This window comes from Chiloscyllium plagiosum, chromosome 25 (assembly GCF_004010195.1).
Source record: "Chiloscyllium plagiosum isolate BGI_BamShark_2017 chromosome 25, ASM401019v2, whole genome shotgun sequence".
Lineage (NCBI taxonomy): Eukaryota > Metazoa > Chordata > Chondrichthyes > Orectolobiformes > Hemiscylliidae > Chiloscyllium > Chiloscyllium plagiosum.
In genome coordinates, this window is record NC_057734.1 from 44,474,598 (window position 1) to 44,490,646 (window position 16,049).

The 16,049-nt window shown below is 43.0% G+C and overlaps 1 protein-coding gene across 3 annotated transcripts in view; it reads right to left on the reverse strand.

The window, feature by feature from the left end:
- sept5a (septin 5a) overlaps nt 1-16,049 on the reverse strand; it is a 129,831-nt gene that overhangs the window by 85,022 nt on the left and 28,760 nt on the right. The window contains exon 3 of one of the 3 annotated variants that reach the window (XM_043716050.1): nt 10,316-10,390. The exons of the other annotated variants lie outside the window; for them this stretch is intronic. Within the exon in view, the coding sequence (XP_043571985.1) occupies nt 10,316-10,390 (75 nt within the window). The remainder of the gene's footprint in view (nt 1-10,315; nt 10,391-16,049) is intronic. 3 annotated transcript variants of the gene reach the window in all.

The following is a 16,049-nucleotide window of genomic DNA, read 5'->3' on the forward strand; positions in this document are numbered from 1 at the left end:
AAGTAGGAGTATACTTAAGAGGGAAATCAGGAGGGCAAAACGGGGACATGAGAAAGCTTTGGCAAATAGAATTAAGGAGAATCCAAAGGGTTTTACAAATATATTAAGGACAAAAGGGTAACGAGGGAGAGAATAGGGCCCCTCAAAGATCAGCAAGGTGGCCTTTGTGTGGAGCCACAGAAAATGGGAGAGATACGAAATGAATATTTTGCATCAGTATTTACTGTGGAAAAGGATATGGAAGTAATAGACTGTAGAGAAATAGATAGTGACATCTTGCAAAATGTCCATATTACAGAGGAGGAAGTGCTGGATGTCTTGAAACGGTTAAAAGTGGATAAATCCCCAGGACCTGATCAGGTGTACCCGAGAACTCTATGGGAAGCTAGAGAAGTGATTGCAGGGCCTCTTGCTGAGATGTATGTAGCCACAGGTGAGGTGCTGGAAGACTGGAGATTGGCAAACGTGGTGCCACTGTTTAAGAAGGGTGGTGAAGACAAGCCAGGGAATTTTGACGGGTGAGCCTGACCTCAGTGGTGGGCAAGTTGTTGGAGGGAATCCTGAGGGACAGGATGTACATGTATTTGGAAAGGCAAAGACTGATTCGGGATAGTCAACATGGCTTTGTGCATGGGAAATCATGTCTCACAAACTTGATTGAGTTTTTTGAAAAAGTAACAAAGAAGATTGATGAGGGCAGAGCAGTAGATGTGATCTATATGGACTTCAGTAAGGCGTTCGACAAGGTTCCCCATGGTAGACTGATTAGCAAGGTTAGATCTCATGGAATACAGGGAGAACTAGCCATTTGGATACAGAACTGGCTCAAAGGTAGAAGACAGAGGGTGGTGGTGGAGGGTTGTTTTTCAGACTGGAGGCCTGTGACCTCAGTGGTGCCACAAGGATCGGTGCTGGGCCCTCTATTTTTTGTCATTTACATACATGATTTGGATGTGAGCATAACAGGTACAGTTAGTACGGTTGCAGATGACACCAAAATTGGAGGTGTAGTGGACAGCGAAGAGGGTTACCTCAGATTACAACACTGAGAAATGGCAGATGGAGTTTAATTCAGATAAATGCGAGGTGCTGCATTTTGGGAAAGCAAACACTTAATAGAAAGGTCCAAGGGAGTGTTGCTGAACAAAGAGACCTTGGAGTGCAGGTTCATAGCTCCTTGAAAGTGGAGTCGCAGGTTGATAGGATAGTGAAGAAGGCGTTTGGTATGCTTTCCTTTATTGGTCAGAATATTGAGTACAGGAGTTGGGAGGTCATGTTGCGGCTGTACAGGACATTGTTTAGGCCACTGTTGGAATATTGCATGCAATTCTGGTCTCCTTCCTATCGGAAAGATGTTGTGAAACTTGAAAGGGTTCAGAAAAGATTTACAAGGATGTTGCCAGGGTTGAAGGATCTGTGCTACAGGGAGAGGCTGAACTGAGGTAAAAACAATGACTGCAGATGCTGGCAACCAGATTCGGGATCAGTGGTTCTGGAAGAGCACAGCAGTTCAGGCTGCATCCGACGAGCAGCATAATCGACATTTCAGGCAAAAGCCCTTCATCAGGAATAAAGGCAGAGAGCTTGAAGCGTGGCAGGGCAGAGGAAATGACCTGGGAGTTGCAGTGGGAGAGAGACTCCCTGAGATTCTTGTAGAGAGAGGAGGAAAATTTCTTCAAGGCAGGCATCCTTGCAAGAGGATTCGCAGTAGGGTTAAAATCAACGAGGTAAAAACAATGACTGCAGATGCTGGAAACCAGATTCTGGATCAGTGGTGCTGGAAGAGCACAGCAATTCAGGCAGCATCCGACGAGCAGCAAAATCGACGTTTCGGGCAAAAGCCCTTCATCAGGAATAAAGGCAGAGAGCTGAACTGGCTGAGGCTGTTTTCCATGGAGTGTCGGAGGCTGAGGGGTGACCTTATAGAGGTTTACAAAATTATGATGGACATGGATAGGATAAATAGACAAAGTCTTTTCCCTAGGGTTGGGGAGTCCAGATCTAGAAGGCATAGGTTTAGAGTGAGAGGGTAAAGATATAAAAGAGACCTAAGGGGCAACCTTTTCACGCAGAGGGTGGTATTTGTATGGAATGAGCTGCCAGAGGAAGTGGTGGAGGCTGGTACAATTGCAACATTTAAGAGGCATTTGGATGGGTATATGAATAGGAAGGGTTTGGAGGGATATGGGCCTGGTCCTGGCAGGTGGGACTAGATTGGGTTGGGATATCTGGTCGGCCTGGACGGGTTGGACCAAAGGGTCTGTTTCCATGCTGTACATTTCTATGACACTATGTGTAGGTTAGGTGGTTTGGCCACGCTAAATTGCCTATGGTGTCCAGGGATGTGCAGGCTACATGGACTAACCATGGGCAATGCAGGGTCTCGGTGAGATGCCTTTCACAGGGCTGGTGAGGACTTAATGGGCTGAATGGCCTGCTTCCACAGTGTAGGGATTCTATAATCCAGTCTTGGCTTGCTATTTAATGAATGGACATACAGCAGATGTTGGGTGTTACAAACATTACTTTTATAACTGCCAATTCAGAGGCATTAACACGATAAACTATACCCAATTACACTCTTATTCCATTAAACACACCAAGCATTTACATTTTGAATTTTTCCAACCCACTTACGCTGACTATTTCAGCTCTCTTCTTCCAGGTGAGTGCAAATTCCCCCGATCTTTCACAATGACCACTGCCGCATATACAGAATATACTCAAGCAACCAAAAACAAACTTGGCTCTGCTAGAAACAAGTTATTCATTCTGTCCCTCCTGCTCTGCCATTTACTTAGATCTAGCCAGTCATCAAAGCCAATGGCACGTTCCCACTCTATCTCCATATCTCTTGATGTAATTCTCACATTAGTCTTAGCTGTGGGATTGTCAAAGGTCTGACCACAGGTCTTTAGGAATTTCAGAATCATACAGCAAACCTAACCCTTCAAGCTCTGCCAGGGTTCTCTTGGAAGCTGACACAATGCCAGCCAATGGTCTCAAAACCCTGAGGGATTGGCTTTTTTTAATATATTCTTCCAAAGGATGTTGGCATTGTTGAATAGACCAGCATTTATCACCCATCCCTATCAGCCAGCGCCAGGGACCCGGGTTCAATTCCAGCCTCGCGTGACTGTCTGTGGGGAGCTTGCACATTTTCCCCATGTTTGTGTGGGTTTCCTCCGGGTGCTCCGGTTTCCTCTCACACTCCAAAGATGTGCAGGTCAGGTGGATTGGTCATGCAAAATTGCCCATAGTGATAGGTGCATGAGTAGGGGAATGGGTCTGGGTGAGTTGCTCTTCGGAGGGTCGGTGTGGACTTATTGGGCCAAAGGGCCTGTTTCCGCAATGTAGGTAATCTAAACCTAAATCTAACTGGCCAGAGTGCAGTTAACAGCCAACCACATTGGAATATGGAGTCAGATATAGGCCAGACAAGGTAAGGATAATATAGTTCCTTCACTTACGGACATTAGTGAACCACAATTGACAGTGGTTACATGGTCGTCATTAGGCTAGCTTCGTACCGAATTCTCATTTCACCATTTGCCATGGTGGAATTTTGATACCATGCCTCCAGAACATTAACCTAAGTGACCACTACATCATCACCGCCTGCAAAGTGTTTTTTTTAAACCATTTTAACTCTCTCATCATTCTCCTACTGAAGCAGTTTTGGAAGTCCAGGAAACCTCCACAGTCTGCAGTCTTATTTTGAAATTTAAATGAATTTCAAAGTAAAAACATGCAGCATTTTTTTGGTGGGGGAGATAACTAGTCAGTCTTGCATATAAAGCTAGTTTCCCTTAAGAGGCTTTTGGTGAAAGTAGTCCCACAACATTGCTAACTAGTGAGTTCCAGGTTTTGACTATCTGGTTGGTGGGGGTCAAAGATGTAACATAACTTGCACATAACTTTCATAACATGATCACATATTTGAGGAAATTTCTGAAGAAGGGACACTGAACCTGAAGTACTGTTGTCTCTCCACAGATGCTACCAGATCTGCTGAGTTTCTCCAATTATTTCTGTATTCGTTAACTTTTGAGGAAACTTGTAAGTTGCAACAATGCAACTCGTGTAGCATACATTGTATGTGCAGAATAAAGATGGAATAAATATTACTTACAATAACATACAGTACTTCTAAATTTAATGTCTCAACTATAAAGTCTTATTGAATGCTTTCAATTGCTTCTCAAGGTACGCAGCATTTCTTCTTTATCTTTCTAGAATATAGACCTTTCTCCTGAGATTTTCAAAGTACTGCTGCTCAGGAGATTCTCAAACTAACTGCCTTTTTCACAAAATCATAAAACTGTCCTTTGCTGAATAGGTTCCCTGTATTTTCATCCCTGAGAAAAAGAGTCACAGGACATTTGTAATAACCTTCTGCTCACATTCAAATGAAAATAAGTAATTAAATGCAAACTGAACTAATCACATAAGTCTATTAGAATTTGAAAATATATCTTTCTCATTTGCCTATTGAACCTCTTTGTTTCACAGCTGTAGTTTCTCTAGTCTTCCACATAACTAGAGATCCATTTCACTGATATCATTATTAAACCTCACCTCTGCACCTTCTCTAATGCCTTACATCCTTCCCAAAGTGTACTGTAAAGTTGGACTTTACTGGCATCTAGCTAGACTGCCATTGTGATGAATATTAATAATAAATTATTATTGAGGATCTTGGTTTCAAAATTAGAGGAGAATAGATCTTTGGTCTTCAGTTCTGTGAAGGCGACATTTTTTAAAGAGGTCAGAAACTGATTTTCTTTACCAGTGGGTCAAAACAGCATTTCCAAGAAATTATTTTATTTGAGCTAAATGAGTAGAAAAATTACCTAGTTAGATAATTGCTGATGTGTTTATTAAATTGTGCTTTTACAACCCAGATAAAGAGAGACAGCAGAGGCCAGAAGGAGGGTCAGTTCAGAAAAAAAGAACCTAACAAGCAGTTGGGCTGTTTATCAGCTTAAAGTCTTCAAAGCAAGCATTGAAGTTTTCCCATTTACGTTCAACAGAAAAATCAGTGAATTAATTTATGTCTATATGCCTCAGGGAGAAACAGAGAGAATCACATCTGCTCAATGTGCAGTAATTCACTGATAGAATACGCTTGCAACTTCATCAGTTGGGAAAGAGTTGAGCGTCTGTAAAGGATATTGCTGGGAAAAAGGGCTGAAGTTCTTTCATCTTAAGATTTTTTTCAAGTTGTTATAGCTTTATTTTTTATCTTCCCCTTTTGTGTGTAATAAACTTCCTTAGTCTTTTGGTAAAAGCACATTGACGGCCTCTTGCGAATATATTCAGCAACTGACCACCCCAGTAACCGCATTACAAAAGTAAAAGTTATGGTCTAACATGACAGGCTTTGCAGTGAGATCTGACTTGTCCATTGTTACCTTCAGCTTTCACTGGAGCACAGAGGGTTGAGAGGTGCCATCATAGATGTTTATAAAATCATGACGGTTATAGATAGTGTTAATGGTAGGTGTCTTTTCCCAAGGATGGGGGATTTCAAGACTAGGGAGCACATTTTTAAGGTGAGAGGAGAGAGATTTTTAAAAAAGGCTTGAGGGGCAAATATTTTTACACAGAGGATAGTTCATGTGTGGAATGAACTTCCTGAGGAAATGGTTGACGTGGACAACGCTTAAAAGACATTTGGAAAACTACTTGAATAGGAAAGGTTTGGCGGGATCTGGGCAATGAGCAGGCGGGTGGGACTAGTTTAGTTTGGGATTATGTTCGACATGGACTGGTTGGATCAAAGGGCTTTTTTCCATGCTGTATGATTCTATGGCTCTGTGATGTTTCTCCATTGAAGTGATGGAGGCGGGGGCAATTACGACATTTAAAAGACATTTGGACAGGTACATGGATACGAAAGATTTAGGGGGATATGGGCCAAACACAAGCAAATGGGACTGGTTCAGTTTAGGGCCATGCTGAATGACTCTATGACTCTATCTGGTTGTCTGCTGACCCAAAATCTTATGTAAGCATTTCTTCACTGTCTGTATTCAGAAGGTGAACCTCTGCCTATAACCATGATTGGAGTGGTATATGTGGGTGGACATAGTTGATATTTAGAGAAGCTTAGAATATTTGGAGGTCCTCTTTTTTTATCTCAAATGTCAGGATGGTGGAGCACCAGTTGGGAAGCCCATTGTCTAAATGTTACAGAAGTATTAATGCAAGAAATGTTACCATAAAGAGCAGAGTGAGAAAGAAAATTTAAGAAATAGACATAAAATCCCACTGCAAAACTTTAATTTTATTTCCTAACCCTGACTGCCCATTATATGAATGAAATGCACTGAACACTAATGCTGGAAAATTAAGCATCAAGTTAATCATATTATTATGATCTTTTAATCTTATTGATAGTAATCTGATAGCAAATCGGCCTTCACTTCAAAATATTTGGACAGGAGAGTTAAAGTGATACAACCACTTGGGGACACTACGGCAAAGACCCCTCTCAGTTAGTTAAATAAATCCTCTGTGAACTGGGAAGAATCTGCAGGCAAATCTGCCCTCTGACACTGTCATCATGCAAAAAATCAGATATAACCTATGCTCTGCTCTCATGCATTCAGCTCATACCCATTATCTCAATGCAGCAGCCTCTCACAGCCAATTGTACAATCCACATGAATACACCTGAAAGTCAATTATTCAACACCTATCAAACCAGCACTGAGCTGTCCACATCCATCAAACCAGCATCCGACCGTGCATCGAGCCAACATCCAGATAACCCTCCCAGTACAATGACAGAATCAAATTAACTGCTTCACAAAGATATTGCACATATGCTTCTTCCCGTATGATCAGTCAACCAATCAAAATGCATCAACTCATGATGGGATGAGCTGAATAATCTAACACACTGAAGCATGGGGAGGCACAGCACTGTCATTTAAATTTAACTTGTTCAATGCTGTTGTATCATGTCGCTCTAAAATAACTGCACCAGATGGTCAGGATTCTAATTGTTGGAATCGTCCAGGACTTAAAAGGGTGTTTTAAGAGTATTAGAATTCAAACACTTTGATATACCAAATCATTAAAATGGCATCCATCATCCATTCAGTTGGAGATAGCACTGACCACAACAATATTCATGTTGACAGTTGAATTGGTGACTGATTTCACATATTACACTCTCAGCAAAAGCCAGCCACTGCCCGCAAAAGAGGTAAATGCCTCAATTAGAGATAAAAACAAATGTATTCTTGCCATACACTGAGATGTACATTTATTTTTCCATCCAATCTTCTTCCCCACCACGTTCAGTTCATTCATAGGGGCCTATGAACAGGGGGAGAGCTTTGAGAGCCTGGCTACCATCTATCTTTTCGATCTGCCACCTCCACCAATACCCACTCTCCTCTAACCCCCCATACTCTCTCTATGGTAACTCAGACAAGCATAATCTGGTATTACAGGCAGTCCCTGATTTATGATTGGCCAATTTATGAACACACATATTTATGAACGAGATCCCATAAAGGGGCATATTAATATTAATTATAAAGATCCAACATGCAAACATTTGCTCACTTTTATGAATGGTTATTTTATATTGTACAGTACCGTATTGTGCTCTGATGTGTGTACAAACTGACTTACAATTGTACTCAAGATCAGAACGTATTCATAATCTACGACTGCCTGAAGCAGGATTTTCAACAGGTTCATGTACAAGCCCAATATTGTCCTCACTTGGGGCCTGTTTTTATGCAGATAAATACGCATTTCTTTAATGTGCATCATTTTACCCCTGAAACAAATTTACCATTAAAGCTCAAAATTTCATTCAGAAGAATAGACTTTCACTCAACACAGAAGTCATTCATTGCTAAATCATTGTCCTTAGTATCTGTTATAGCAGGTCCAAATCACCCACTTTCATTTTAGAACACACTCAGATTTAGAAGACATTCACAGCCAGCAAAGCTAGAGATAGACAAAGCACATGCTGTGGTTTGCATTCCTTAGTTTTCTTTTCAAGGAACAGGTCAGTGATCTGGAATAAGAAGCTACAACTTCCATATTAAGCATGGAAGACTAGGAACCTCATATTCAATATATTGATTTGGACAACAGGCAGACAACTGGTGACCCACATCCATGAACACCAAATAGCAACCAAATCACACAAACAACTCAAACTGCTATCCATACACATGGACAACAAGAATCATGAGTTTGACAACACAGTGATACTAGGACAGGCCAAACAAAGAACAGCGAGGGAATTTCTGGAAGCATGGTGCTCATCCTCAGACTCCATCAACAAACACATTGAACCTGGACCCAATGTACAAACTGCTGCAATGGGAAACCAGAACCAACACCCACCGGAAACAGCTCAAACAGAATTCACAGCAGAACAGTACACCAGCGCTTCATAAGAGGCAACACAGCACTGATGATGTCACCTAGAAAGGGGACAAAATGTCTGCCAACAAACCTACCAGCTCGGCCAACAGACCAACAACGAATTCATTTGGTCATCTTCTGAACACACTTTCTGCGTTCATCAAGTCCTGGGCTAACTGAATGTAGAGTCCCTGGCTCAGAATCAAAGATTCAACCCATTGGGCTATAAGCAAACCAAGCATCCAATCTAGGATGAGGCTGTAATGGAGGAATAAGAACACAAGTGTGATAGCAAATTAACTCACCCCTGCTTCCTCATGCATACAGCACAGAACCGGATCCTTCAGTCCTATTTGCCAGCACTTGGCCCATGTCCATCTAAACCCTTCCGATTCATATACCCATCCAGATGCCTTTTAAATGTTGTACTTGTACCAGCCTCCATCACTCTCTCTGGCAGCCTGTTCCATACATCTGCATGAAAAAGTTACCCCTCAGGTCCTTTTTAAATCTTTCCCCTCTCACCTTAAACCTCTGCCGTCTAGTTTTGGTAAACCACCCCCCAACTCACCCTAGGAAAGAGACCTTGTCTATTCACCCTATCCATGCCACTCATGATTTTATAAACCTCTCTCAGGTCACCCGTCAACCTCTGATGCTCCATGGAAAATAGCCCCAGCTGATCTTTCTAAATCTTTTCTGCACTCTCTCAAATTTAACAACATCCTTCCTATGGAAGGGCGACCAGAATTGCATGCAATATTCTAAAAGCAGCCTCATCAATGTCCTCTATAGCTGCAACATGATGGCCCAATTCGTATACATAACATACTGACTGATGAAGGCAAGCATGCCACCATATAGATTCATAACCAGATCTGATAGATATATATTGAAAGCATGAGAGGATGGCAGTGCTGTGTGTGACACAAGATCCATTGACATTTTCATTTAAGCAGAGAGAATCCAAAATCAATAAGTTCTGGAAATTAAAATGCAGTTATCACTCGATAAGCTGTAATTACTAATTTATTCGCTTGTCCAAGGATCTGTGACCTGCCCATCCCCCACTCCGCCACTAATCCATTTCCACTGATACCTCACCAATGTGAATGTGCTCCAACTGTCTGGATGAGGAGATGGAGGGGCAGGGAGGAGAGCTGAACAACAGCTACTCCCTGGGAAATACCCCTCTGTTCAGCAAAATGCAATGTTTCATAAAATCCCTACATTGTGGAAATAGGCCACAGGATCCCACAAGTCCACACCAACCATCTGAAGAGTAACCCACCCAGACCCCTACCCCACATTTACACCTAACTAATGCACCTAACCTATACATCCCAGAACACTTTGGGCAATTTAACATGCCCAATTCATCTAACCTGCACATCTATGCATTGTGGGAGGAAACCCATGCAGACATGGGGAGGATGTACAAATTCCATACAGAGAGTCACCCGAAGCTGGAATCAAACCCGGGTCCCTGGTGCTATGAGGCAGCAGTGCAAACTACTGAACCATTGTGCTGTCTCTAAGGTAAATTCACTAGTGACTTCACTGAGTCCAAAACAGAGTTTTAACTCTTAGAAGTAGCTGTAGAGGGACAGAAAAAAATTTCATGTACCATTCACTTGTCTTTATATAGGGCCTTTAATAAAGCAATAAAATATTCAGGTTTGTTCACAGCAGCACAAACAGATAAAATCTGAAGCACAGACAGAAAAAACATATATAGGCGTAAGCCCAAATATGCAATTCTTTCAGGTCACACAGGTTTAACAGCCAATTCAAAATGTGTATCTAATCTGCTCTCTTCATGCCAATTAAGCATTACATTCTATATTTAAACATTCCCTCCTCTGCAAAGCATGCAGAAGCCTTCAATCATTTGGTGTGCACTAGGCCTCACCCTTGCTGTAGTGCTGCAGGCCGAATTCCTCCTCATTTCACTGGTGAATGACTCAGTCCGATCAGCAGCCTGTACCTGTGTGTATACAATTCTCAAGTCAGACAGCCATCTGGATGAAGTTGTCAAAAATACTCTGGAGACATGCTGGGATCCTAAATATCCTTACTATGTCTTGATTATTCTATTGTTAATATAAATAGGGAATACCTCATTAGCTTGGCCTGGATGCATTTGCAGAAATCCTTATTTTCACCATGTACTTCCTAACCTACTATGCCACAAACACCTAGAGGTATCAGTGGAAATGGATTAGTGGCGGAGTGGGGGATGCCACAAACACCTTGTGTGACCTGAAAGAATTGCATATTTGGGCTTACGCCTATATATGTTTTTTCTGTCTGTGCTTCAGATTTTATCTGTTTGTGCTGCTAAAGTCTAAAGGATGACTTTGTAACATTCAACAGAAAATCGCCTCCATTTAGTACTGGCAATCAGAGTCTGATTCCAGAGGTGCAGTAGATAAAAGATGAGGGCAAAAGGTAACGCTCAACAAATCATGAAGACTGGAAGATCTAGTTTTTAGTTTAGTAGCTGGGTTGCATGAAAACACGTCACCATGTTTGAGCTAATACAAATTGAACTACTAAGGAATTCACACGCAAGGAAACTTCCCACCCATCCAATAAAACCTCCCCACAAAGGACACACATACTTAGTAAGACCAAAGGGCTTACTTTGGTACTGACCCCAGCATTCTGTAGATCTCCCAACGCAATTTTACTGGAAGGTGCATGGAAACCCAGGCACAACGTGAGGTACTCAGCCTGGTTTTCGCATTGAGTTTTCCCAACACCTACCTTGTTAGTCAGTTTGGGAAGACATGAGACAGAGTATTAATTAAGCAAGTTGCAGCATGGGTGGCTCTGTGGTTAGCACTGCTGCCTCACAGCACCAGGGACCTGGGTTCAACTCCAGCCTTGGGTGACTGTGTGTGGAGTTTGTACATTTGCCCTGTGTCTGTGCGGGTTTCTTCCCACAATCCAAAGATGTGCAGTTTAGGTGGATTGGCCATGCTAGATTGCCCACAGTGTCAAGATTAGCCATGATAAGTGGGTGCCTGTGTGGATGGGGTGTTGGTCTGGATGAGATGCATTTGGAAGGTCACTACAGGCTCCATGGATGGAGTGGCTCTTCCACAATGTAGGGATGGTATGATTCTTTGACATCTTGCCACTGCCTAGCAAGAATCACACTACGCTCTTGTGAAACCAACATCAAGTTGGGCCTCACTTCACTCGTTCGACCACACATTTCGTCATAGCCTGTGTCACGCAGACCCTTACAAGGTTCCATCCATGGAATCATACAGCACCAAAAGAGACCATGTACGTATCTCTCAAGGAACTGTCTAAACAGTCTCATGTCCCTGCCCTTTCCCCTAACAATTTGGTACTGTTACAGTTATTTACCTAATCCCCTTCTTATATCTGTTTCCTCTCTCAACCCTCCTGGCAGTCAAAACGGTTTCTCTCTCTTGACTTCGATTGAATCCTATCTTAACCTTTCCTACTTTCAGGAGAATGATTGCAATTTCTCTAGTTTCCACAATTGATGACCCTCTTCCTGGGTATTATTCAAGCAAATCTTCTTCATAGACTCTCCAAGGGCTTGACATCTTTTTTTAAACTCTGGTGTCTTGAATAGTTGATGCCTAGCCAGACATTAATAAAAATTTCACATAACCTCCTTGCTAATATAAAACCAGCACTGCCACTTAAGAGCACAAAACAATAATCCAGCTCTAACTGAAGTGAAAGCATTACACAGCCATTTTATAATGCAATTATAATCTTTTCTAAAAATGGGAGCGATCTTAGCTAATAACTGAAGCAAGGTAGGGAGAAAACACCTCTGCTAGCATTAACCATTCAATCTGTTTACTTTCCCCAGGTTACCCTTTAAAACCAACCTCTCACTGCCAATGAGAAACACCAACAAGGTTGGTTCCAGCTCTATTTTATGCAGGTTTTATCCCTCCCTGCCCAAGCTGTAATCAATATAAATGCATTCTTCCAATCACAGAAAGATGGAAGATCAGGAATGAGCATAAAAAGAGGAAGAAGAACACCTCTACAATGTATTCGCCAAAAACGGATACCCCCGCAATTTCATCAACAGATGCCTAAAGGAAAGATAACGGAATGAGGACATGCCACAACCTAAAGGGCTAGCCACTTTACCATACATCAAGAACATTTCTGAACTGACAGCCAGACTACTACGACCACTAGGACTCATAACAGCACACAAACCAACAGCCACTCTCAGACAACAACTCACCAGGACAAAGGACCTGATACCTAGCATGAGCAAAACTAATGTAGTGTACAAAATCCCATGCAAGGACTGCACAAAACACTACATAGGACAAACTGGAAGACAGCTAACGATCCGGATCCATGAACACCAACTAGCCATGAAACGACATGACCAGCTATCCTTAGTAGCCTCACATGCAAATGACAAGCAACATGAATTTGACTGGGACAGCACTACTATTATAGGACAAGCCAAACAGAGAACAGCCAGGGAATTCCTAGAGGCATGGCACTCATCCACAGATTCAATCAACAAGCACATCAACCTGGACCCAATTTACCAGCCACTGTAGCGGACAGCTGGAACTGACAACCGGAAGCGGCAGATACAAACCACTACAAATGCCGGAGGAAAGATCACAGAAGCGCTTCACAGGAGGCTCCCAAGCACTGAGGATGTCACCTAGACAGGGGACGAAACGTCTGCTACATAAATTCTCAGCTCGGCGAACAGAACCACAACAAGCACCTGAGCTACAAATCTTCGCACAAACTTTGATGACCTAGTACCATCTGCCAGCATTTGGTCCATATCTCTCTCAATCTTTCCTATTCATATAACCATCCAGATGCCTTTTAAATGTTGTAATTGTACTAGCCTCCACCACTTCCACTGGCAGCTCCTTCCATACTCTGCATGAAAATGTTACCCCTCAGGTCCCTTTTGAGTCTTTCTCCTCTCATCTTAAACCTCTGCCCTCGGGTTTGGATTCCCCTACCCCAGGGAAAAGACTTTGGCTGTTCACCCTATCCATGTCCCTCATGATTTTGTAAACCTCTGTAAGGTCACCACATCAGCCTCCGATGCTCCAGGGTAAAAAACCCCAGCCCATTCAGCCTTTCCCTATATCTCAAACTCTCCAGTCCCAGAAACATCCTTGTAAATCTTTTCTCAACCCTTTCAAGTTTACCAACATCTTTCCTATAGCATGGCAACCAGAATTAGATTAGATTAGATTAGATTACAGTGTGGAAACAGGCCCTTCGGCCCAACAAGTCCACACCGACCCGCCAAAGCGAAACCCACCCATACCCCTACATTTACCCCTTACCTAACACTACGGGCAATTTAGTATGGCCAATTCACCTGACCCTGCACATCTTTGGACTGTGGGAGGAAACCAGAGCACCCGGAGGAAACCCACGCAGACACGGGGAGAACGTGCAAACTCCACACAGTCAGTCGCCTGAGGTGGGAATTGAACCCGGGTCTCTGGCGCTGTGAGGCAGCAGTGCTAACCACTGTGCCACCGTGCCGCCCAGTATTGTATGCAGTATTCTAAAAATGGTGTTGTGATGTTGGTTAAGGAATGTTGGCCATGTTCCCAGGAAAAACATCCTGGTCTTCTTTAAAAATAATGCCATAGCGTACTTTATGGCCACCTGTGTTTCATGTGATGTGTATGAAATGGCTTCTGCATTGTTTTTCCATCAAAGTTACTGAAAATCCCATGACAATGAAAACCATAAGACACGGTAGTGTAACAAGGTATTTCTTCAAACAATGTGACAATCTGAGCTGCTTCATCAACTACCTTCCCTCTTTCAGAACATCAGAATTGGGGATTTTCGCTAATGGTTGTGCAATGTTCAGCACCATTCACAACTCTTCAGATATTGAAGCAGTCCATGTGCAAATGCAGCAAGATCCAGGCTTGGGCTGAAAACTGGCAAGTAATATTTGCATCATATAAATGCCAGATAATGACCAGCTGAAACAAAAGAGAATCAAACCATTATTCCTTGACACTCAATTATGTTACCATTGCTGAATTCCTCACTACCAACATCCTGGGGGTTACTATTGACCAGAAACTGAACTGGACCAGCCACATAAATACAGTGGCCAGAAGAGCAAGCCAGAGGTTTGGAATACTGTGGTGCGTAACTTACCTCCTGACTCCCCGAAACTTGTCCACCATCTATAAGGCACAGTTCAGGAATGTGATGGAATACTCCACACTTGCCTGGATGAGTGCAGTTCCAATAATACTCAAGAAGCGTGACACGGTCCAGGCCAAAGCAAACCATTTGGCTGGCACCACATGCGCGAGCATTCACTCCCTCCATAAGTCAGGACTGACAGCATATGTCATCTAAGAGAGGAACTCCAGAAATTCAACATGGCTCCTTAGACCACTCAAACCATGACCACTTCCACCTAGAATGACAAGGGCAGCAGGTACATGGGAACAAATACACCTGCAAGTTCCCCTCCAAGCCACTCACCATCCTGACTTGGCACAGAGAGTCATACAGTTATTGAGTCATAAAGTCCTACCGCACAGAGACAGGTTTTTTGGCCCAAACTGGTCCTTGCCGACCAAAATATCCATTCACGCTACCCCCATTTCCTTGCATTTGGCACATATCCTTCTGAACATTTCCTATCCATGTATTTGTCAAAATGCCATTTAAATATTGTTAATGTACTCGCCTCAACCACTTCCGCTGGCAGCTCATTCCATATGCGTACCACCCACTGTGTTAGAAAGTTGCCAATCAGAATCCCTTTTATTCTTTCTCCTCTAACTTTAATCTGATGCCCTCTCATCCTCAATTCCCCAAACCTGGGAAAAAGACTGAGTGCATTCACCCTACCCATGCCTCTCATGGTCTTATACACTTCTATAAGATCCCCCTTCAATCTCCTACACTCTAAAGAAAAATATTTTAGCTTGTCCAACCTCTCCCTATAACTCAGACCCTTGGGTCTGGGCAATATCCTTGTAAATTTCTTCTGCCCTATTTTCAGTTGTGACAAAAACCGAACACAATACTCCAAGTATGGCCTCACCAATGTCCCGTACAACTGCATCATAACTTCCCAACTTCTATACTCAATGCCCTGACTGATGAAGGCCAGTGTGCTAAAAGCCTTCTTCACTGTCCTGTCTACCTGTTTCAGAGAACTGTTTCAAATTCACCTGGACCAACCAGTACCCTTCCACTGACACTCTCCTTCGACTGACTGAACTGGTCCTCACCCTGAACAACTTCTCTTTCCAATCCTCCCACTTCCTCCAAACGAAAGGAGTAGCCATGGGCACCCGCATGGGCCCCAGCTATGCCTGCCTCTTCGTAGGATATGTGGAACAATCCATCTTCCGCAACTACACTGGCCCCACCCCCACCTTTTCCTCCGCTACATCCGATGACTGTATCGGCGCCGCCTCGTGCTCCCACGAGGAAGTTGAACAGTTCATCCACTTCACCAACACCTTCCACCCCGACCTCAAATTCACCTGGACAGTCTCAGATTCATTCCTCCCCTTCCTCGACCTTTCTATTTCCATCTCAGGCGACCAAATCAACACGGACATCTACTACAAACCGACCGACTCACACAGCTACCT